The 23,304-nt window shown below is 33.9% G+C and overlaps 3 protein-coding genes across 17 annotated transcripts in view; 1 reads left to right on the top strand and 2 right to left on the bottom strand.

The window, feature by feature from the left end:
• Window positions 1-60: 60 nt before the first annotated feature.
• LOC126745982 (dolichyldiphosphatase 1-like) lies at window positions 61-9,607 on the bottom strand. 2 transcript variants are annotated; one of them, XR_007663762.1, is made up of 6 exons: window positions 8,867-9,607; window positions 6,655-6,755; window positions 6,404-6,582; window positions 6,126-6,353; window positions 5,486-5,764; window positions 61-1,213 (listed from the first exon to the last, which is right to left on the bottom strand). XR_007663762.1 is itself a non-coding variant. In XM_050454055.1 (5 exons), exons 1-5 carry the CDS (start codon window positions 8,970-8,972, stop codon window positions 5,635-5,637), a joined length of 744 nt encoding a protein of 247 aa, XP_050310012.1. In that variant the 5' UTR covers window positions 8,973-9,606; the 3' UTR covers window positions 61-5,634. The 2 variants fall into 2 exon arrangements, 1 of the variants encoding a protein (XP_050310012.1); XM_050454055.1 differs by having other exon boundaries at window positions 61-5,764; window positions 8,867-9,606.
• On the top strand, window positions 7,199-15,342 carry LOC126745980 (acyl-coenzyme A thioesterase 10, mitochondrial-like). 7 transcript variants are annotated; one of them, XM_050454051.1, is made up of 6 exons: window positions 7,199-7,268; window positions 10,486-10,667; window positions 10,976-11,221; window positions 11,274-11,386; window positions 12,035-12,845; window positions 14,130-14,417. In XM_050454051.1, the coding sequence occupies exons 2-6, from the start codon at window positions 10,532-10,534 to the stop codon at window positions 14,276-14,278; spliced, it is 1,455 nt and encodes a 484-aa protein (XP_050310008.1). In that variant the 5' UTR covers window positions 7,199-7,268; window positions 10,486-10,531; the 3' UTR covers window positions 14,279-14,417. The 7 variants fall into 7 exon arrangements, with proteins under 7 accessions (XP_050310008.1, XP_050310006.1, XP_050310011.1 ...); XM_050454049.1 differs by lacking the exon at window positions 7,199-7,268 and adding an exon at window positions 8,730-8,778; XM_050454054.1 differs by lacking the exon at window positions 7,199-7,268 and adding an exon at window positions 9,828-10,066 and having other exon boundaries at window positions 10,574-10,667.
• The window catches only part of LOC126745978 (piezo-type mechanosensitive ion channel component), a 49,881-nt gene continuing 41,881 nt past the window's right edge, over window positions 15,305-23,304 (bottom strand). For all 8 annotated transcript variants that reach the window (XM_050454041.1, XM_050454039.1, XM_050454042.1 and 5 more), the window contains 5 exons: window positions 21,359-21,606; window positions 21,116-21,300; window positions 20,522-20,791; window positions 20,238-20,463; window positions 15,305-17,689 (listed from right to left, as the gene is read on the bottom strand). In XM_050454041.1, coding sequence (XP_050309998.1) covers window positions 17,407-17,689; window positions 20,238-20,463; window positions 20,522-20,791; window positions 21,116-21,300; window positions 21,359-21,606 — 1,212 coding nt within the window. In that variant the 3' untranslated portion in view covers window positions 15,305-17,406. The remainder of the gene's footprint in view (window positions 17,690-20,237; window positions 20,464-20,521; window positions 20,792-21,115; window positions 21,301-21,358; window positions 21,607-23,304) is intronic.

Here is a 23,304-nt window from a genome sequence, read left to right as displayed (position 1 = left end):
GATGATAACTTACCTACTGTTACCTCAACGCCTTAACCAACCCAAATAAAACTGAAGATATAGTACCAAAATCCCTTACTTTATTAACATTAAAAAAATTATACATTATACAAACGTTTTTATTACGCCTAAAACCTATTGCAGCGGTACCTGACACTGTTACCGCATTGCTGTCCGAAAGTAAGTAAGTCTAGCTTAACCACTAATTTAATATTAGCTTAAACAAGACGTAATTTACTACGACATTGTTTTAATCTGTTAAAAGAGTATATGAACTAACAATTATTATTATTTAAGGTTTATTCACGGCCAACTGTGCTAGCTTTGTAAATAATCATATTATAAAGAGATCGGAAACAATAAAGGGTTATGAAGTTTGTATTAAGCTTGTTTTACCAGTGGTATTGACAAGGAAAAGTACTTTTTACAGTAGAATATTATTGTATACTAAATTTTATTCGAAGATTTCCACTGTTAATTCATTGAAAAAAAGTTCTAAGCACTATCGAATTCTTAAGTAGCTGAAGAACCACCTACGTAAGATTGAATCGAGAGGTAAGAATATCAACTTATTCAAACATTTCACTCAAGTAAAACCAGCTTAATTAACCTTATAAATTAGTATAAATAGACGACAACTATTATTTTATTAATATTTGTGCGTAATAGCCTCTCAAGAAAGGTCTAACAAGATTGATTGATTATTTTTCAAATATATGCTAGAGAAACACTAATCGAGTAGGTTAGGTTTTACAAAATAAAAGCATCGCATATCAACAAATTATTAATACCAAAACAAAGAAAACACAAATGGGCAGTATACAGGTAAAGTATTATTCATTATTGTTGAAATGTATTATTACTGTTTATTTTTAGCCAATTAGTGCATCTCTTACTCGTATGACTCCTCTAGTTTAAAAATTTTAAGTTAACAAACACTGTTTACTTTATTTAAGTAATTTTAAATAGTAACAAAGAGGGTATCATGAATGTATATTCAGATTTCTAAGAATTTATGGCATAATATTCCAAAAAGGTCCATCTATTCAGCTACTGAGTAAGTTATGTAAACATTCCTTCAATTCAAGATGTCGAGTTTAGTGATTATTTTGAGTATCTATCTACTGCTGAAAAGGATCTGAAATATACAAGAGGGGTTCTTCTGTTATCAATGATCAAAAGGATCGTGGAAGGTCAAGAATTAATTCTTCTTCTGAAAAAGAGAAATTGATCGTTACTCAATTATCGTATACGAGTTCTAAATAAAACTTTGATGTATGAGTTTCTAGATGGAGAGTTGTTTGGGGAGTAGAGAAGAAAATTGGCCAAGAGTACGAGGCAGCACACATTCACTATTCATTCAACATTAATTAAATTAATAATAATTTCTTCACTTCCAGTATATTTTCCTGCAATAGGGGTCCAATTAATTTAAATGAAGAACCTCAGTATGAAATTTCATGATCCTGTCTTAGTTCTCTAGTTACAGATATTTTGGTACATACTTTACTCATCCTTAAATTTTTTTTCAACCAGCATATTTTATACAAAAATCCTAAAATAATGGAATTAAATGAAGAACTCTGTAAAAAATTTCATCAAAAATTTGTATGGTTATAGTCGACAGTTAAGAGAAGATAAGTTTTGGTAAAGAAGGTATAACCAAGGATTGTATATCGTCCGTGAGCCTGCAATATCTCCTAACTAGCATTTTCAGCAAAAATGACTTTTAGGCAACCCAACAGTCTTTACGTTACTGCGCATGAACTCACAATTTCTCTCGACTGTCAAACATTTTTTCGCGCGTAAAATTGCCTCGTGGCAATATCTCCTAATGAATTGGCACGTTTTTTGAACGCAATTTCTCCTAACTTCAGTGTTTATCCACGCTTTCGAGCAAGAACTTGTTGTCGACAGATTTGAGCTTCATTTTTCTAGTTCGTGATAATAGTTACTTGTGCAAAGGTGTTTTTTTAATAAAAATAGGAAGTATTAGTTGTATAGGTAAGTTTTTCCTTTCAATATTAGGAAAATTTAAATACAAAAGTAATTGAAATATTTTTTGATGTAGATAGGAGGTTTTGCGTTAGTGATGGGCATAGCCTTCGTGTGTAGTTAGGAGTAATTTTATGTTTTATTTTTTAGGAAAAAATGAGTCGTTCTAAGAAAGTTCTGGATTTGGCAAGAAATATAAATTTAATTAGAGATGCGCCCATGGAAGTTGAAGGAATAAATATAGTGGAAAACCCACAAAGTAGTGTCGTTGTGCTTGGTAATAGTACAGTTGTCGGCAAAAAAATCGGAACAATCTAAGAAAAATATTCGAAAATAATTAAAATTACTATAAACTCTTTAATAAATTTTTCATGACTTTTTAGATACCGATAAAATGCTTTTAAATAGTTCCGGGCCTTATTATGAAGATTTCGCACAAATAACTGATGATGTGCTGCAAAACAGTTATTCCGACATATTCACAGATCCGGTTGTGGAAGATAGGTACCTCTGCAATAGTTAAAATGTTCTTTTGCTTTGAGCTTTATAACCGCCTGATAACAGTCGTGATTTCTCTAAAGCCACAAATTGCAGTTCTGACAATGCGCAGGTGACGATTACGTACCTTCAGATATATCATCAACATCTGATGAAAGTGTTTCTGCTGCGAGTTTACTATCAGATAAACATGAAGTCTCAGAAATACAAATCTGCCAAGAAGTTGAGACTGTTGGGAGACATAATGAAGGTAAGTTAGACAAAATAAAATAAGTTTATTTACGTTGACGTTGAGAACGTTTCACTCTTAGGCGTCCAGACAGACGTTGACTCGGACGTTGATATGGAGAATAATCAGAACTTCGAAATAGAGAATGCTGATGCACCGGAAAATCCAGATGGTCAAGAAAACTTCGATGCACCAGGAGAAAGGAAAAGCAGAATAACAGCTGTTCAAAGTCAATGGATAAGAGAAAGAAACAAAAATTTACGTGTGCAAGGTAAAAAATACGTCGGATTTTCAAAAGAGAATGGAAAATATCAGCAAAATAAAAACAGAGGAGAAAGAAAACTAAAAGGTGGATGTAATTCAAATTTCTGTAGAAAGTCAAAAGTAAGAAAATGTTTTCAAATTACGGAAGCTCAGAGAGAAGTAATTTTTAATTACTTTTGGAGCGAAATGTCGTGGGATCAGAAAAAGGTTTACGTTGCTTCAACTGTCGAAAAAATTTCCGTGAAACGTAAAACGCAAGAAAACTCAAGACGACGACAGGGGACTTTTGTGTATTACCTAAATGTTGACAATAAAAAGCTCCAGGTATGTCGCACAATGTTTCTAAACACCCTTGCTCTTGGATACAAAACAGTCCAAGACTGGGTGAACAGTAGTGAATCAGGCATGCACCAGGATGAAGGCCGTAAAATAACTAAAAAGCGAGAAATTGCTTTACGCAGCACTTCAAATATATAGCACGTTGATACGTTTTTTAATTCCTTGCCTAAGCTACCCTCTCACTATAATAGAAAAAAATCAAAAAAGCTGTTTTTGGAGCCAGTGTATTTAAAACAAAACTTGAACTTCAGTCACCAGGAAATACTTTACGAGGAGATTTAAGGAATTAAATTTATCGATATATACTTTAAAAAAAGATAAATGTAACGTTTGTACCTCCTATGAGAAAGGAAATCTAGCAGAAGGTGACTATCAAGAGCATATTCGCAGGAAAAATCGTGCACTTTTAGATAATTGTATCTTAATTTCAATGGATCTGCAAGCAGTCAAATTATCTCCATACTTGCAGGCCAATGCTCTTTACTATAAGACAAAATTATGTTGCCATAATTTTACTATTTATAACATGAAAACGCATGATGCATGTGGCTATTGGTTTTCTGAAGACCAAAACAGCGAGTTGAAAGCGTCTACTTTTGTTTCATGCTTGTTGGACTATTTAGAAAAAAAATGTGTTTTAACAAACGTTCTCATCATTATTTATTCAGACGGATGTACGTATCAAAATAGAAACAACATAATGGCGAATGCTCTTTTAAACTTTTCCATTAAATTTGGAGTGACCATTTACCAGAAATCCGGACATACCTACATGGAGTGTGACTCAGTCCACTCTACAATAGAACGAAAACTGCAAAATCGAGAAATTCATCTTCCTAGCGATTATTTGTCGGTTACTAGAGAAGCACGATGTAATCCTAGACCCTACGAAGCGGTCGAGTTGGATTTTAGTATTTTTAGAAACTATTCGCTAGCAGGCCATTTAAAGTATTCTTCCCAGGAAAATCTGCAGATGATCCTAAAATTACTAACATAAAGTGCATAAAATACGATAATCTAATTCAGATTAAAACAGATTTTGATCGTGAATGGCAAACTTTGCCGGTGAGGCCGAAAAGTCTTGAGGTAATAATGGAATATCCCAAGATGCATACCCAACAATGTAAAATTCCTGCAAGTAAATTTAAACACTTGCAAGAGTTAAAAAGTGTTTTGCCACGAGATGTCCATCACTTCTATGATAGTCTCCCTCATTTATTGGTCTGATATTTATAAGTTTCGTTATTAAAAGCACAATATTTTTTAATGTAGAAGAAGTAGTCTATAATGCCATCCAATATTTTTTGGTTCACTTAGTTATTTTGGAAATAAAACTTTTGATTTTTTAGAGAGTAAACTAACACAATATCAGTGTTTTGGCTCTTGTGAAAAATTGGGTAAAATTTAGTTAGGAGAAATTGCAGGCTCACAGACGATATACCAATTTTGACCTCGGCTGTTGAGAAATCAGAATATACATATAATAATGACGGATTAACTTATTTAAAAGAAAAAGACTATTTTTATACCAATTTTTAACACGCGTTTAGTAACACTCCCCGTATACAGAATGTCCTGTTTGTTTTGATCATTAGATTAAAACTGTAAGAAAAATTAACCTTTGTACTGTATGGTGTCTACAGGAGGGTTATAATTGCTGCAAGAATTTATTAGACTTATCAGAGGTTAATTAAGTTTAGTTAGTTCCAATAAGTAGAAATACGAGTCGACGAAGTGTGATAGTTTTGTCTAAATTTACGAGGTTTTCTGAACTTCTTTTTATATGAAAAACAAATGGGACACCCTATACATTTACTAAGATAAATTTAATAAGCCTAATCTAGTAGTCTTTTTTTTTGTGAAACACACTAAGACAGGGAGGAGGCATTAATCGACCGGCGGTTAAGACTATACGTCTATGAACTAAATTTATAGTCAAAAATAAATTACTATCGAAGCTTTTTTTTTAATCTTAACGTACCGGAAGTTTACCCATTAAAAAGTTCTTTTCTTTGCCACCGTAAAATAACACAGCCTTCATTTTAAATTATAATTTCCAATTTAACAACTGGCATATACTATATTCTTTATCGGTTAAACCTTGTCAAAGGGAAATCAAGTAAACAGAAGCGGTACCGTAAAAATAACATTCACACTAACCTAACATTATGGAATAGTTTCAATTTTCTCAGTCAAGTCGAGTTACTCGTCGCAGTTACTTAGATCTTTCTGCGCCACGGAAGCAGGATTCTGAGAAACCTAATGACACCCCGGGGCAGGGCGAAATTGAAACTGTGGTCCAGCAAATGTCATTGGGACTTCAGGCTGACCAGTTTTCGACTTCTGGCCCTCGCCTCTTGTCGCGTGTTCGTGTATTCGAACCATAACACGTTCGGTATGAGGGTGGTGTCTCTTATCATTAGCATTTCTGAGATCCTCCTAAAAAAATCGGTAATTCTTCATTTTTAACAGGTGCCTTCCCTTCTTGTTTTAAAAAAGCTTGTGTTATTCCTTTATACAAAGGTGGAGATGCAAATAATCCTTCAAGCTTTCAACAAATATCTCTTGTAATTATAAAGAAATTAGTCAAATAAAAGCACTGAACTAGATATTGCCCCAATCAAAAAGGTGGATAATTTGTGAAAGCATGCATAGGAAGTGAAGTTATTATAACTAATTTTATTTTATGTAGTAGTTGTTGTACAAAATCTTTTATACATGGTTATGAAGCTATTTTTATAAAAATGGAAAAATAGATTTCAGTTGATTTTGTATAGAAAGAACTTTTTTTTTAACTTACCAAGTAACAATCTGCGGGTACAACGGGGTAAAAACTAGTGAAGTCAGTGCAAACCAAAAAGTTGCAAATAAAAATCCTACGATTATCCCCCAAAGAACTTGAGACAATGTGTGGTACTGTAAATATACCCTACTGATACACACTAGCACTGCTACCACCATGGACGATGTAATTATCAAAAACTTTGAAATATTCTCTATTATTGTGTTATTGTTCAAATGATACAACCTAAAATGATAAAGATTTAATATAGTGTTATTAAATTTAGTTAAAAGTACCTTATAAATACGAAATAAATAATATATGTGGCAAAAAATGATACAAATTGAGAGTGTGACGAAGGCATCCCATATTCGACATGGACATCTTCTCTATGGATCGGCCTTTTTTCGGCTATTAAGTGTTTAAGAACATAATTGAGTGCTTCTGAACATATTGTGCCCAAGAAAAATGTTATCTAAAAGACAACAGTTACGTCATACATTAGATTTAGTGTATTAGTATCATATTTGTTTCACTATATACTTACAGTATGTAGGTCTCTTCTAAATAATATCAGAGCCACAAATCCGGCACCGATGCCAAACGGGGCTAAGCTTATGAGAGCCAAGAACTTTCCTATAATATCACCTAAAAAAGGATATTGAATATAATCTTCTTGGCTAGCTAAGTAATTATTTAATATAAGATGTTTTTTAGTACAAGCATTAATATTTATTGAGGGAAATAAGGTTTAGTGCCCTATCAAGTTTTGATTGACTATATTTTAGTCACAATAAAAAATGTTATAATCTCGAACAGCATTAGCATAATAATATATATTAAAATAAGCATTTTATAGCTTATAAGAATTTTATCAAAGTTCATTAGATTTTAATGCCACCTTTTTTATGAGTAGGGTGAATTAGCCAGTAGTCGGACAAACCCCAGTGGTCGCACAAAACGTATTTATCTTGAAATGTTATTTAATGTTACGCCAATGAGTTAAAAATTCAGTTCTGCCAATCCTTGCCTTTGGTTCTAGAAATTTTTATATTCTTAAGTTGTCTCCCTGAAAGAAAAAAAAGCGCGCTAAGTGACCACCAGTTTGTGCTCCCCATTGCAGTTTTTGTGCGTGAAAGATAAAAATAAGGCAGTTTTAAGGTAGGTTTAAAAACTTAATAACTAACTTATGAGGTTCTTTAGCTTCATGTATATAAAAAATGGGCTAAATGTGCCATACATATGTCAAAAAATGCATTTTCTTAAATATTTTAAGGTTAATTTTAGGTGTCCGGTAAACTCATATATAATTTTGTTATAACTCCGGTAGTCAGTACGACGAAACTAAGACAAAACCGTTGGAATGTTCCCGATAGCTCCCATAGAAGCCGAGATATCGGCCTTCAAAGTTTGGAATTTTTCATTTTTCGGGTATACCCCCCCGTATCGAATTTTTTCACCAAAAATTGATTTTTGTCGAAATCAAACTAAGTATACCAGCGTCTTATTTGGGTCACCTAGATTACGAAAACACCGGGTTATAACAGGATCCGAGCAGAACTAAGGGAATGAGAGCACTTTGAAAATCCTGAAAAATTCGTTTTCGACGTCCGTTTTTGAGATTGATAAGCAATTAAAATTTGAAAATCATATCTCCTCTTTATTAGGGAAGTTATCATCCAACTGTTATGCTATTAGAGTAATAACACATTCTCTGGGACTTGATGTGGCCAAAATTGCCTACCATGCTTTTATTGAGTCTCATCTGAGATACGGTATTGTGTTTTGGGGTGTGTGCTCTCAGTATTTGTTCAGCTCTCTATTTATTTTGCAAAAAAGAGCCATACGCTACATGTGTGCAGCTCCCTTTTGTAGCCCCTGTAGGCCATTATTTTTAAAACACTCTGTCCTGACATTGCCTGAGACTGTTTGTCTTATCCACAAAAAATATCGCCATCAGCTTGGCCTCCCCCTCCTCTGGTTACAATCTCCGAACAACCTTCTCTTTACCTCTGCCTATCCCAAAAAGTGAGCAGATTAAGTCCTCTTTTGTGTACTAACTCTTGCTTGCTAAAGCATTTTATTCTGTAGACGAGTTTTTAAATACAATTTTTTGACAGTGAAGAGTTTTGCGCAGCGTAATGTGAATTCTTACTACCCTTTCTTTGGGTGTGTTCTATATTCTATGTATGTAAGAATTGTTAAAATTTTTATATTTTTGTAAAAGATTATGTTGTCAACTATCTTTAAGGTTTTATATAATGCTTCAGATGATGTTAAGTAACAATAAAGCTATTTTTGACATTTAGTTTTCTCTAAATTGTCCGACCACTGGCTCATTGACCCTATAAGATGTTTTTTAGTACAAGCATTAATATTTATTGAGGGAAAGTGGAAAGGTTTAGTGCCTATCAAGTTTTGATTGACTATATTTTAATCATAATAAAAATGTGTTTTTTATATTATTTTTTTACAAAGCATCATAGCCAATGCCAACAAAGTAATCTTGAACAGCATTTTATGGCTGATAAGAAATTTATAGATTTTAATGCCACCTTTTTTATGAGTACTTCTAGTTCACTTTTTTTCATATCTTAATTTGAAATGATATGTAAAGTGTATTTCTGTTTCAGAAAGTAAAGATGTCTTATATCAAGAGGAATATTCAAAGGTTAGTTTGAATTGGTTACTTGAAAACTTAATGTTTAACTGTATAGATTTGTTTGTAAAAATGGTCATGCACTAACACTACTAATTACCTTTCGGGTATTCTACCAAAGTCAGTGTAAGGGGAACCCATTTCAAATCATCAGCCTCTTCTGAGTATAGTGGAGTATTGGTTATTCTACAGGAATCACTATCCATTTTGCATTTTTTTTCTCTCCAAAATCAGTTCTTTTAAACACTTCCAATAAAATAGGCTTGTGTAAAACTCAAACAATCATTCATTTAACCGCAGGAAAAAAAAACGAGGAGATAAGCAATTTTATTCACTATTTTAATAATGAACAATAATACACTTCTCAGTTATCCTGAAGTTTTTTCCTCCTTCCACTTGAGCTGATATTACTTTTGGCTTGGAATTTTCATTTTCCATTAGAATTTTTTATGTCAAAAACAGCTGTTATATGACACTTGTGATAGGGAGTACTTACTTGCATGAGTTGCTCTATTGTCTGATGACAGATATATCCATCCTTATTATTTAGAAGGACAAAAAAAGAATTAGGCTGACGTGATGACAAATTAGCAAAAATATATATATTAGTCCAGTAGCAACAAAGAAACAACTTATATACAGAAGTAATTCCATTATTCTTGGTGTAATAAACGAATTATGAACCCCTATAAGTCAATAGAGGAGTCAATACAGTGAATAGCATCCTCCTCAAATTATTAAGTTTCAAAACTTGGTTGCTAACGGCCTGAATACCTTTCCAGTGTCCCGTACGTCAGCTCAATCATTTCTAAAGGAATTGTCGCTGGCATATATGTATAAATTACTATTTATATTTATATTTATACATATATGGTCGCTGGTCTATATTATGCTTACCATACGTGACATACGTCAGCTAAATCGAAAATTCGTATGTTATTCTATGGTCTAAATATAGCAACAGATAGAAACTCTTATGGCAGCGCCCTCTCAATTTAAAACATAAGCTGCTATAACTAATATGATAGGTCAAATTTAACCAATCATAATGTCATGAAGGCGTGGCCAAATTAAAGCGGTAAAATCAAATTTTAATCAGGGGTTTTCTATAATCTCATATTGGTATTTTCCAAAGCCATTTATCATGTATAAAATTGCTTCCCTAAATGAAGTTACAGCAAATTTAAAATTACTCCTAAAATCCTATTTACCTACAGATGTCTTCTGTACGAGGAAGGGAGATGGTGGTACGAACTAGGTACCTATCAGGTATCAGCTGATTATTGTTTACTATTTGTTTGTAAGTACAAATGGATACAAATTCATAATTTTTAAAAAAATAAATAGTTAATATAGGTATATTTGACTTTTAGACTTTAGACTTTGACACGCAGATTTGTCAAGTTAAAAAAAGGATTTGAATGTTTACATTTACTAGTTTCTCCTATATACATATATAAAATAAAAAACAGTGTATTAACATTACAATTATTATAAAAGTATTACAAAGCAGTATCTTATTTTAATAAGATGTCACTTCCCCTTTTATTAAAAACAAAAAAACCTTTATTAACCTGTATTAAGTAAGTACTTAACTGAATATACCTTATAAGTTTACAACACCCGGTATTTATATAATCTTTTAGAAACTAATGACTTATTATTTATAATTTTCACTTGACCTTTGTGCCCATTAAGGATTATATTGCGAATTTTTAGTAAATGCAATGCAACAGTATTTAAGCAAGCCATATCAGCGAGAAAGATGAGTCTTTTACATGATGGATTACCCCTTACTCTCTTCCAGTTATCTAAAGCTGACAAGAATGGGATTTTACCTGGAACAAGAGGAGAATCTACTGCAGCCTCATCAAATGACATTAAGGTTACATTAAAAGATTGTAAGTATTAGAGTCACAGTAATACTAGCATAAATGTCTCCCAAGCTGTTTCTATATGTCAAGCATATTGTGTGCAGTAGTTCATTCTTTGATTTGGTGTGCATCCAAGATACACTGTCGTTGAGAAATGCCATTCTGGATCAGTTTTGTTCAATCTATTAAATGATTCGTTGTTCCTGTACTCAGACCTGAACCTTAATAGTTTTTAAATTTACATTTGAACAAACCAAATTTTTCAGTATTAATTTATGGGAATGTTACTGTTTGAGGTTACAGTGTAATAAATAGTGTTAATATTCTGATTTTAGTAAAACTACAGTTGGCCACAGAGATGGGTGTAAATCACCCATACAAACCATTTTCCCACGATAGGGCTCACCTAGCAAAGTATTTACCCAAATCTCCCGATGCACTTCCAAAAAGATCAATGCAAGATAGTTATATTGCTGCTATTATACCTTTGTCTACCAATTTATCTTTGCAAGAAAAATATACCACTTTTCTGGGCTCTGTGAGGTTAGGAAGGTTGATGGAAGACATGGATATTTTTTCTGGTAAATTGTATGAGGAAATCCAGATAAATTTATTGAATGTTTTGAATTTCAGTAATTGTGGCAAGAAAACATATAGTGCTGCCTGATGTTCCAGCCGGAATATTTCCTCAAACCTTGGTGACTGTACTAGTGGATAGAGTGGAATTTACTGAATACGCACCCAAAGTAAGTTTTTGTTTTTCGTTTGATTCATATGTAAAATTAAGATAAAATTTACAGTGTCATACTTAATTTAAACCCCACATGGCATTTAACTTTTTAAAGCTATATACTATACCTTTATGATCGGAAAAACAGCAAATGAGAACAAATTGCCACACTTTTGTGTGACAATTTGGATTTCAATAAAAAAAATACTATTTTGCAACTAAAGGTATACCTACTTAAAGAGAGTACCTACTGGTTTACATAGAAATGATGTTTGAAATATAAATAATTCTAGCCAAATTACTGAATGAAAAGTGATGTGTTTACGTTAAAGTCAGACCCCAAAACATAAAACATAAAAATGCACATCCAGATGTAGTTAAGTCTTCTAAATGGGCCTATTTGTGTAATAAAAGTAATATTTGGAAATGATTTACATTACAACTGATTAAGAAAATCATGATCAAGTTTAGTAATTTTAATGTTTTCTTAATTAAACATTAAACATTTTTCCTGACATGCTCTGTATGCAGGGTTGGGCCTTGCATTAACAATAATATTATAATAATAATTCCTATTGTTTCATATAAAAGAATCTTTTAGAACAGTGAGTGCTGCTCAGTAAAATAAACAAAAAAGTCGTAATATTAAAATTCTCTTTTATAGATGAATCAAGACATAAAAATATCCGGTCATGTAAGTTGGGTAAGCAAGTCGACACTAGAAGTGGTGGTTTGGCTCGAACAAATTGACGGTGGTAAATGGCAGCGGATCACTCGAGCGGTATTCCTACTTGCCGCTAGAGATCCGGTAAACCCTAAAGCGTCTTTCGTGAATCAGTTCGAACCAGCGAACGAGAGGGAAAAAACCATACTGGTAGGTGGCGAGGAGCGTAAAAAACACCGAATGGAACTCGGTTCAAGTCATTTATCGAAAAAACCACCGAACCAAGAAGAACAGCAGATACTCCACGACCTTTATGTCTCTACAACGGACCCAAAAGACATAAGCATGTCGAAGAGGGTTCTACCGACGAACAGCGTTTGGATGAACATAACCAAAGTGTCGAACGCGATCTTGGCGCAACCGGAAAATCGGAATATGCATAACGCGGTGTTCGGTGGATTTATGATGAGACAAGCCATCGAATTAGCGTGGATAACCGGATATATGCACTGCAAGTTCCGACCTAGAACCCGAGTTCTAAGCGACGTACAGTTTAAACAACCCGTAGCCGTCAATTCGCTTATTCAAATGCACGCCACTTTAGTCTACACCCAAAAACAATTCATGCAGATTATCGTGTTCGCGCAGGTGTATAATCCGCTATCTGGATTGACTTCCACCACAAACGCCTTTTATTTGACTCTGGAAGCACCCGAAACGGTGCCTTCGGTTACTCCTCAGAGTTACTACGAAAGTATGTTGTTTATTGATGGAAAAAGACATTTCGTAACTGGTTTGAAAGAAACGGAAGGTAAATTCGTGAGGAAATACTGAGGTTAGGTATTTAATTTAACACGATCTTTTTTTTCAGACTCTTCATTCAGTCCCAGTCATAAATAGTTTTGAATCGACAACCTTATAGAACATTTTATATGATATATTTCTATTGCCTTAATTTAATATAATGTTTCACTTAAAAGGTTCATATTTATCGGTATTCAATTCAACTGGTGAGAAAGTCCAAATATGCTTCTTAGTTAATTGAAGTGGAAGTCAAAACTTGTAGATCAGAGATCGACAAGGAACTTTATTATATTTTGCTTTTACCGAATATTGAAAAATAAAGTGAATAGAATTTAGATACACGAAGAAATCCTGACCATGCGGTCAAACTTCAAAAATATCATTATACACCGTTTTCAACTTGTCGAGCAACAGGAAGAAGTTGCTCGTGCTAAACGAGTAATAATAATAATCTCTTTATTTCAAATCACATAACAATTACAAACAGAGTATGGAGATGATAATTTTATCAGAGTAATTGTACAACTTAAATAGTATGAAGCTTATCTGTGAGTATAAAAATTTATGTGACAACTTTGTGAAAAATGTCTTCAGAAAAAGGATGAGCTGATGTGTGAATTTGTATTTGATCCGCCTGTGAAAATTATGATATAGTGTAAAATTCATTTCTTATAATATTATGTTGTGTGGATTCTTTGTTCATGTATTATTAATGTGTATTTAGGGTGTAAAGTTATATAATGGTATAACGGCCTACTTCAGGGACTTTTATATCGTACATTTTTTAAGTGATTTCGACAGTATTATATTAGATGGAAAAATTTGATCGCTTCGACAACAATTAACGCTCCAGGCGAAAAAGTGAAGTGGTTCCTTGTCAAATGTTTACGAACTGTCAATGAAAATCCAAAAATAATGAATTACAAGTATAGACAATCTGCTGATGACTATCTTTGTATCAATATAGATGGACGTTGAAGAAAATTATCTTTACCATGTTTTACATTTAGCAAAGCCTATTTTCAATATCGCCATATAAATATAACGGTCTGAAAATGCTAACATAATAAATCCATAATATTAATAACATAATTCGCTTAGAGTTCCATCATTGGTGTTTGTCTTTATCAATTTATTTCTCTGATAGAAGTCGCAATCCAGAACAGAGTTTAGAGAGTGAAAGCCAAGAACGATGAAATTTCATTTCTGTAGATATTTTAGATACGTTCACTTTTTTTTGCTTGTTCTTATTTTTTAAAACCTCATAAATTTACTGTCAATTTGCTTTCAGCCCAACAAGGACATAAAAATATCCGGCCACGTGAGTTGGGTAAGCAGATCCACCCTGGAAGTGGTCGTTTGGCTGGAGCAATTCGACGACGGCAAATGGCAACGAATGACCAAAGCGCTCTTCTTAATGGCCGCGAGAGACAGCTCTAACAACACAGCCTCAATCGTAAACCCCATCGAGCCAGCCAACGAGAGAGAGAAGATCATTTTAGTAGGCGGCGAAGAGAGAAAGAAACGTCGATTGGCCATCGGTTCCGCCCACTTATCCAAGAAAGCCCCCACGGAGGAGGAACAACAACTTCTACACAACCTTTACGTGTCAACGGTGGATCCTTCCGATATCAGTATGGCCAACAGAATATTGCCCCCGAACAGCGTTTGGATGTCCGACACGAAGGTGTCTAACGTGATCTTAGGTCAGCCGGAAGACAGAAACTTCCATAACACCGTTTTCGGTGGGTTCATCATGCGCCAGGCGACGGAACTGAGTTGGATCGCCGGTTACATGTTTTCGAAAGTGCGTCCGCGTACCAGAGTTATCAGCGATATCCAGTTTAAAAATCCGATTGCCGTGAATTCCCTCATACAAATGCACGCCACAGTCGTGTACACGTACAGGAATTTCATCCAAACAGTCGTGTTCGCTCAAGTGTACAATCCACTCTCGGGATTGACGTCCACCACGAACGCTTTTCATTTCACGTTGGAGGCTCAGGATTTCGTACCTTCCGTGGTACCCCAAAGTTACTACGAAACGATGCTGTATGTTGACGGTAAGAGACATTTCGGAAAGGGTTTGAAAGAAACACAGGAGGGTTCCGTTTTCAGAAGTAAAATGTGATAAGGTTTAGTCGAATAAGACGCCAATGCAGTGAATACGTATATTAGATTTTTTTGTTGGTTATTTACATAATTATTAAGTCTATAGGTTTCATTGTTTCTCTTTAAAGTATTTCAATGTTTTTTTTTATTTTAGTCTTTAAAATTAAGTTCCAAGTAAAATATTTTTTTTCTGCCTTAGGATTTATTAAGTCAAACCCATATTTTATTTATTTAATGTGCATACTCAACGTATTATTGAATCAAAGTCCGTCTATTATTTATTTATTGATACTTACCTATATTTTGTTATTTACTTTTTCTTACTTTGTTGTTGTGATTTACTAAAACTCCATGTACTTATGTGATTAATAAATTTATTTACAATAAAAAAATGTGCATTAGTTTAACAAAGGTAACTGCGGACAAACAAAGAGATGTTTCGCAAAATAAATTAAAAAAGCAATTGATTATTTCCAATTTCAATATTATATTTTGTTTTTTCCTAACTTTAGTTTTCAAAGTTTCAATTTGCTTAACTTACTAATATAAAAGTAATAAAACAGGATGACTAGGTCTTTACTATAAAAACGAATAGTACGTATAAAACATGTAAAAAAATAACAAGAACGTATATAAAAATTAACAAATAAGTTTGAGACATAGACTTATATATGAACAACGCAAGTAGAAAATATTTGACTAAAAGTATAGAAAGTAGCTTATTCTTAGCAAAAAACTAATGCAATTGACAAAGTGTATCGCTACAAAATTAAAATGATTGTAATTTTCAGAGGGGATTATTAACTGTCTGGAAAAAACTTAAAATTTTTTCCAGGCAGTTAATTGTAAAATCCTAGACAGTCCACTTAATCCTTGAATCCTAAACCACACAGTATAACAACAGCATGCCAAGCAGCAGAGGAATTCTTTGATGTATATAAAAGATGAAATTGCAAAAATACACTCTGGAAAAATAGTAAAAACCAAACTATGAGACTATCAACCGTCATATTACATCACACTTCTCATCACTCTCTTCTATAAAAAACCATGAGTAAACGATAATATTTTTAAAGAGGTTAACCAAAGAAAACATCTTTCGGACAAATACAAAGCAACAAAATCTAAGGCAGATTTACAGACAAAAAAGCTAAAAACACGCAGTCGGTATGAAGAAGGCTCGCTGAATAAAGCGGAGAAAAAATTGTATAAATACATCAACAGAACTTTATCAAGTCACTTGTCTGATATTCATCTAAAAGATCCAAACACTGGGAATCTCATCACAGATCTAAGTATGTTAGTTCAAGTCCTGGAAAACCAATTTCAAGCAGTATACACTACTGAAACACTACAAAACTTTCCAATATAGATAAAAACTAGAAAACTAATACTTTGCAGTTGACAAGAAGATTTACTGCAATCCAGTGATAGATTTTTAACTGACATACGAATTGTAGAACCTTGGACGCGAGACTGGCTTATGAAACTCAACCGACAAATGCACTATTCGGCAAATATAGAAAAAAGTAAGTCACAAATTATTTATAACATGAACAATAGGTTACAACGAACGATAACAATACAGACATATCAGCTGTAAACGAGCAAAGAGATTTGTTGATTGATATGTCAGAAAACCGTTTAACTAAAATGGGAAACATATAGTTCAAATGGTGAAAAAAGGATTAAGAAAAATGTATATAACATTTATCAAACCAAAATTTAAGTACTACAATACAATCTGGAATCCTTACTTGGTCAAAGGCATAGAGCTCTTTGAAAAAGTCCAAAGAAGAGCGACCAGAGCGCTGAAACAAAGAAGACAAAGAGAACAAAGTTACAAAATCAACGTCTATGCAACTATGATGACACTCCAAAAAGATATTTAACTTAACAAGCACAGACAGAACTAGAGGGCATTTCAAAATACTCCAAACATGAATGTGAAATCCTGCGAAACAAGATACTTTCTCACCACCAGAGGGACAAAAACAGACTAGACAATTTCCTTGAAGAAAAGCCCAACATAGTGACCTAACGAATATAAACAGTAGCTCAATAAATGCAAATCGCTTACCTAATGTGATGTAAAAATTTTGTTTAATGCCTGAAAGAATCAGAAACACCTCATTTTGTGTTTTTGTGAACAGGCCAATTGCATTAGTCTTTCAATCCTGTATAAAATATCAAATTTAATTTAAAAAAAAAACTGAAAAAAGTTAATATTACAGTGGCACCTTATGAATAAGTTTAAGTGGTTTCGAAAATGTTATAATGTACAAATACCGTTACAATGAAACACATTTCCCGCAATTAAAATATTTTAAAACCCACCAAGGGCCAACAAATGTTTAAAGTTTTAAACTTAACTAACATCGATAGAATTCCATAAAAACCGTTTCAAATCATACAGTAAATTCGGGGGTGAGGTCACCTTTTTTTAATTATCCTCCTCAATTAGCTTCCGGGTCTTCGTCGTCGTCCAGTTCCTCTTTAGGCCTCGTCCACTTTATCATGGTCTCAGGCGATCTGAACAAGAATATCAATTTGGCGAACAAATCTTCTTCCAGGGCGAATTCTTTCGCTTCTCGCACGAGATACACGTCCAGGCAGAGTTGCAGGACTCTGTCGACGTTGGGCAGGTCTTCGAACATAATTTTGGCCACTTGTTCCGCGAACAGACCGCGAAGGATACGTGAGGCGACCAGGACTAGGGTCGTATACAATCCGATTATTCTGGAAATCAAAACGTAAGTTAGTTGTCCTATATTATATCCTAAACTTTTAGGGATCGTTGTATAGTAGATATTGAATGCAACTTTCTGTTTGACCATTAAAAAGTTTCCGATATACTTGTACATACATACAGTATTGTGCAAAAAGATAGCAACATTGAACTTTCCTATTATATATCTTTTAATATCTATTTTATAAGTAAGGGTTATATATTATTTACAAGAATAGTTAGAGCCTGTTTATATTTTCATATTATCATATTTTTTGTATCATAATAAATAAAACACGAAATTGTTTTATGCAAATTGATTATTCAAAAATATAGCAACAGAAAATAGTTTTGATTCTAAAAAAAATATAACCCAACTAAATTAAAATCAATTTCAACTTCTCCTTTATAACATCTGCACATAGTCTTGGCATGAACTCAATTAATTTCATAATATAGTCATTGTTCACTTCTTTTCAAGCCTCTTCCACTATTTCAAAGAGAATATTTGTATTAGAGCATGTTAGGGGCCTGATTTTGGTGTCATTGTAATGCCATAAATTCTCTATAGGGTTTAGGTCTGGAGATTGGGATGGACAGACCATTACATTTATTTTTTCATTGGATAGCCACCTCTTAACAAATTGAGAAGCATGTTTTGGATCGTTCATGCTGAAATATGGCTGTTACTGGCATGGCTTCATCCATATATGGCACTAAATGTGTTTGCAGAATGTCTTTGTACATGAAACGATCCATTTTGCCCACTATTCTTACTATGGGTCCCATGCCACAAGCCGAGAAACATCTCCATACAAGAATATTTCCCCCTCCATGTTTAACTCTGGGGCAAATGTACTTTTTGTTTAATCTTTGTTCACTGGGGCGTCTGACGTACATCACTTTATCACTCCTGAATAAATTATATTTAGATTCATCACTAAATACGACTTTCTTCCAATCAGCTACAGACCAGTGGACATGAGATTGGGCAAAGTGAAAACAAGCCTTGACGTTCTTCTTTGAGAGTAACGGTTTTTTGGCGGGACGACAAGCAGGTAAGTTGGCATCAAGTAATCTTCTCCTTACGGTACTGGAACTGAGGTTTACTCCTCCACCCTCTTTGAATTTTGCCAAAATTTGGGAAGAAGACAAAAAAGGATTTTCTTTGCCTATCCATCCTCAAATTTGTTTTTCTGGGTCTACCAGGAATGGGTGCCGGTGCAACTGTTCCAGTAAGGCGAAATTTTTTGCAAACTCTGGATACTATTGACCTGTGAAGCCGTAAGCTTCTTGCAATGTCACTCTGCCTAACACCATTTTCGTAATGCTCCACAATAGTTTTTCTTACATCACCAGAGACGGTTTTTGAGCGACCCATTTTAAGTTAATTCTGAGATTCAAAAATAACAACTTTACAGCAGGTAAATCGATATTTAACTGATAAAATAAATGCGAAACAAGAATGTTGCTATATTTATGCACATTGTCTAAATAAACAAACATGAAGTTCCTTACTCTGCATTGGTATTCTTATAATATCTCGGTATATTTATAAATAATACAGAGGCGTGTACTTTAAAGTAAAGAAATAATATGGAATAAATAAAGGAGCAAATATTATTTTTAAAAACATGGCTTGTTGCTATATTTATGCACAATACTGTACATACAACTTAGTTGGCAATTATAGATTCAAGTTAAGATAGAGAAAAAAAGGATAATAACAGTTTCCAGTTCAGTTGTCTAGGAGAATATTTTCATTACTTCCAGGCAGTTGAGTGAAATCAGTTATTTCTTAATGAACCTAGAGAGTAATCTTAGAGAGAACTCTAACTGCCTGGAAGAACATTTTGATTTCCAAAAACTAGGAATCAATTCCTCTCCGAATCTAATCTTGTGCAAAGAGATGAAGATGTCTTTTCCTGTAAAGCAGAAAACAATGTTAAAACTTCTAGATCTCGAAAAGCATATTCTCTATATGAGAATTCACGCTTGTACCACATTCTTTGAAGAACAACCAAAAAATAATTTTAGCATTAGACATGATAGTTTGGCACTCCAACACCATATTTTGACATAAGGCAAAATAGGCCTATGAGGGTGGAGTTTGGGACACACAGTTTGTCAAATTTCGTAGATAATATTAAATTTGTGCATCTATATACACTTATACTTATGATACCATTGGTATTTTTTTTAAATATGGGTAGTATGCTTGTTCCAATATAATATTTACGATGCCTATTTCGCAGCCCATTTCGATCCTTGATTATAGTAGTGTTGTGAAGTTATGCAGTTAGATCAAAAAAATGCTTAACAATTTAATATAAAGAAAATATGCATAATAATTTATCAGGAATTTAACAGAAGTAACAAAGGACGTTCAAAATTCAAATTTCAAAAATAAGGTTCTATATTTATGTTGTTGTATAATGTAAGTTTACAGGTTTGAAGTTTGTAGTATGCTACGATTTACCGAAATCCCACTGTTGTTTAATTTAAGCCATTTCCTTGAAAACTGCTTATACAAAAAAATTAAATATAAGTCTAACTTACCCTCCACCGGTAATTACGTTCAACGTTTCCGGGAAAATTTTGTCATTCAAAGTATAAATAACCAGGGAATTGCAATCTTCGTAAGCCAGATCTTGCAGATAATGCTTAAAAGTGGTGTCGTTGCATTCCTCGCGCACTTGCCACCACTCCTTGTCGTAAATCGAGCTGTTCGGCCTTAAAAGGATTAAGGATAAATTTCGGAACGTCGGATTGTCCGATTCGAATTCTAAAAGGTACAAAATTAATTTATTTACTTATTAAAAAAAACCATCATCATCGCTCACCTTCAAATTCGTTGGATAAAATCCCTTTAAAAGGTTCAGACGTCCCGGTGTTGGTCACTTTCAAGAACTTCGGCATAATATTTTTTAGCAGAATCGGTTCGGCTTTGGTGTTCTGAAGCATCTTCAGTAAATTGTCCCGTCCGGGGTTCGGTTTTTCCGGTGTGCTCGACGGCAGGACGATTTCAACGTTGTTTGACAGAATCCCGGAATCTGAGGGGCTGCTCGTTTTATGGGATACTTTGTAGTCCAGTCGTACTTTTATTGGCTTTGCTAGAAAATGGGATTTAGACCAATTTAGAACTCACATTGTCTACTATACTATAAGAATAAAATTATAAAGAAATAGGTATTGTATTCAAAATACTCTACTGTATAAGTAACATGTGCGTAATCACTGGCTTATATTCGTATGTTATTTATATTATTTGCCAATATATTATTGTGAAATAAACATTTAGTAATAATTTTAGGAGAAATTCTTCTCTTGGAAAATAGAAATAATTTATTTAGTATAGTTTAAATTGAAAATGGGAAAGATCCCTTCTTATAACACAACATACTATACGAACTTTGATTCTATTAAAGATAACTTACTCGAGTTTACTTCCTCGATCATTTTATTCCTGTCGGGAGGCGATATGCTCCACACCTTCGCGGAATCCCAGCTGAATTTAGCGGCGGCAATATCTCCCGGATCGTAGTTGTTCGAAAATATTTGCTCCGCCCGTTTATTATCCTTAAATTGATTGAGTAGGTTTTGATAATCGTTATCGTTAAACCTGAAGTAGGAAATTGACATAATAAAACTTTGAAACTGGACAAAATCAATATGCTTACTGGAATAACGCGTTACTTTGGGCAGACATTTGATACACTGGATCATAAGGACCGATTCTCAGCTCTAAAGTGACATCGTACGGCGGATTACTTTCGCCCACCGCTTTTCCCAATGAAAAGAACACCAACGGGAACCAAATGATGCCAATTATACCCACTAAAAGACCACCGCCCATCAGGTATTTTACTAGGTAGCCTTTTTTCGTTCCTCTTGGTTGCGGGTACTCGTCTTCCATGTTTCTTTGACACTAAAAACGAATTTAACCCATTTACGCCTACCGTCCTTTTAAAAGGATTTCAAAAAGAAACTCTGCATTTTTCTGATTCAGCTGACGGTTTGAAGATGTCGCCAATGTCACATTATATTTAGTTAACATCTTAAACAAGATCAATCGCGATCGTTAAGATTTTGTTAATTTTTGGATCGATAGTGACGAATAAAACACGCTGCGTTTCTAGTGATTTTGCAATGAGTGACTCAAGGTAAGATATGTTAAAACTCATTCTTGTTTTGATTGTTTTTAACAAATAACATAACATACTGACCTTTTTATATATTTGTGGTTATGTTTCACACTTCTTGATCAATTCAGGAGCGTTCAATTAAACGAGTCCTTTTAAAAGGACGGTAGGATTATATACTACTATGTGGTTTCTTACAGGTATTGGAAAAAGCCACTAACCATCGCAGAAATCTTAGAGGAATTGGAGAGTGACATCCTACAGGCATTACAATTTTTCCACCCCAAAATGCCAACGAAAACTGCGATTTGACGTAGAAGGTGAAGACGACTGGGACAGTGATGACGATCTACCACTGTCCATTTTTGTTGGAAGGCGACCTAAACACACAAAGACGTTTGACTATACTCTCAATAAAGATTTAGAGTCTACGTTTATGCAATGGCAATCAGTTCAAACTGCACAAAGCAATCGTTCCCCTGGAAATATTTTCAAGCTGTTCTTTGATGAGAACTTGGTCGGAGAAATTGTCAATTTTACCAATATTTATCCACAGCAAAAAAAACCGCCCCGGTAACGTTACTGCAGACGAGATGCACTGCTTCATAGGGGTGTTACTTGTGAGTGGATATACAACTGTTCCAAGGCGACGTATGTATATAAGGCAAAATTGCAACGATACCCAGAATAAACTTATATTAGTCGCTATTTCCAGAGATTAGAGATATAGACAGAGATAGATTTCAATTCATAATGAGTAATCTTCATTGCAGTGATAATACTTCCTTGATAAAAATGACAAGTACTCTAAACTGCGTCCTCTTTTCAAGAGCCTAAATAAAAAATTGTTTATTTTGATCCCTACCAAGGTGCGTCGACAACAATTCCGGACAAATATAAACACCTGGATTTGGGAGCGTCAATATGCAGATGTTTTACAGAAAATACCTTACCAGCACTTTCACATATTTTTTGACAATTTTTTCACATCTTTGTCACTTCTAAAGGAGCTAAAATTGAGGAACATCAAGGCAACTGGTACTATACGTAAAAACCGGATCCCACAATCTCCATTTAATGCGACAGTTCTGAAGAAAAAGACACGAGGTACATTTGAATGGGGTGTTGCCGATAATGAAATCGCATTATGCAAATGGAATGACAACAGCGTTGTTACTTTAGCCACCAATGCAAGTTCAGTTTTGCCAGTAAATAAGGTCAAACGATTTTCACAGGCAGCAAAAAAAAGCATGTTTATATAGATCAGCCTCAATTGATCAAGGCATACCTACAACGAAAATATGGAAGGTGTAGACGGTAGTGATCAAAATATAAGCCAATATAGAGTTTCAGTAAGAGGTAAGAAGTGGTATTTTCCGTTATTTTCCCACTGTGTAGACATGGCCTCACAAAACTCGTGGCAACTCCATAGGAATAATGGTGGTACTCTTGACCAACCAACTTCAGTTTAGAAGGGACCTAGG

The sequence above is a fragment of the Anthonomus grandis genome, chromosome 16 (genome assembly GCF_022605725.1).
Source record: "Anthonomus grandis grandis chromosome 16, icAntGran1.3, whole genome shotgun sequence".
NCBI classification, from domain to species: Eukaryota; Metazoa; Arthropoda; class Insecta; order Coleoptera; family Curculionidae; genus Anthonomus; species Anthonomus grandis.
This window is presented reverse-complemented; position numbering and strand designations above follow the sequence as displayed.

Coding starts and splice junctions, on each gene's coding strand:
- LOC126745980 (XM_050454048.1), top strand. CDS start 10,297: ATGTCACTTCCCCTTTTATTAAAAACAAAAAAACCTTTATTAACCTGT. Junction 10,350..10,485: donor CCTTTATTAACCTGTATTAA/GTAAGTACTTAA, acceptor GCGAATTTTTAG/TAAATGCAATGCAACAGTAT. Junction 10,668..10,975: donor TAAGGTTACATTAAAAGATT/GTAAGTATTAGA, acceptor TTCTGATTTTAG/TAAAACTACAGTTGGCCACA.
- LOC126745982 (XM_050454055.1), bottom strand. CDS start 8,972: ATGGATAGTGATTCCTGTAGAATAACCAATACTCCACTATACTCAGAA. Junction 6,756..8,866: donor TTTGGTAGAATACCCGAAAG/GTAATTAGTAGT, acceptor ATCCTTTTTTAG/GTGATATTATAGGAAAGTTC. Junction 5,765..6,125: donor TACCCGCAGATTGTTACTTG/GTAAGTTAAAAA, acceptor CGATTTTTTTAG/GAGGATCTCAGAAATGCTAA.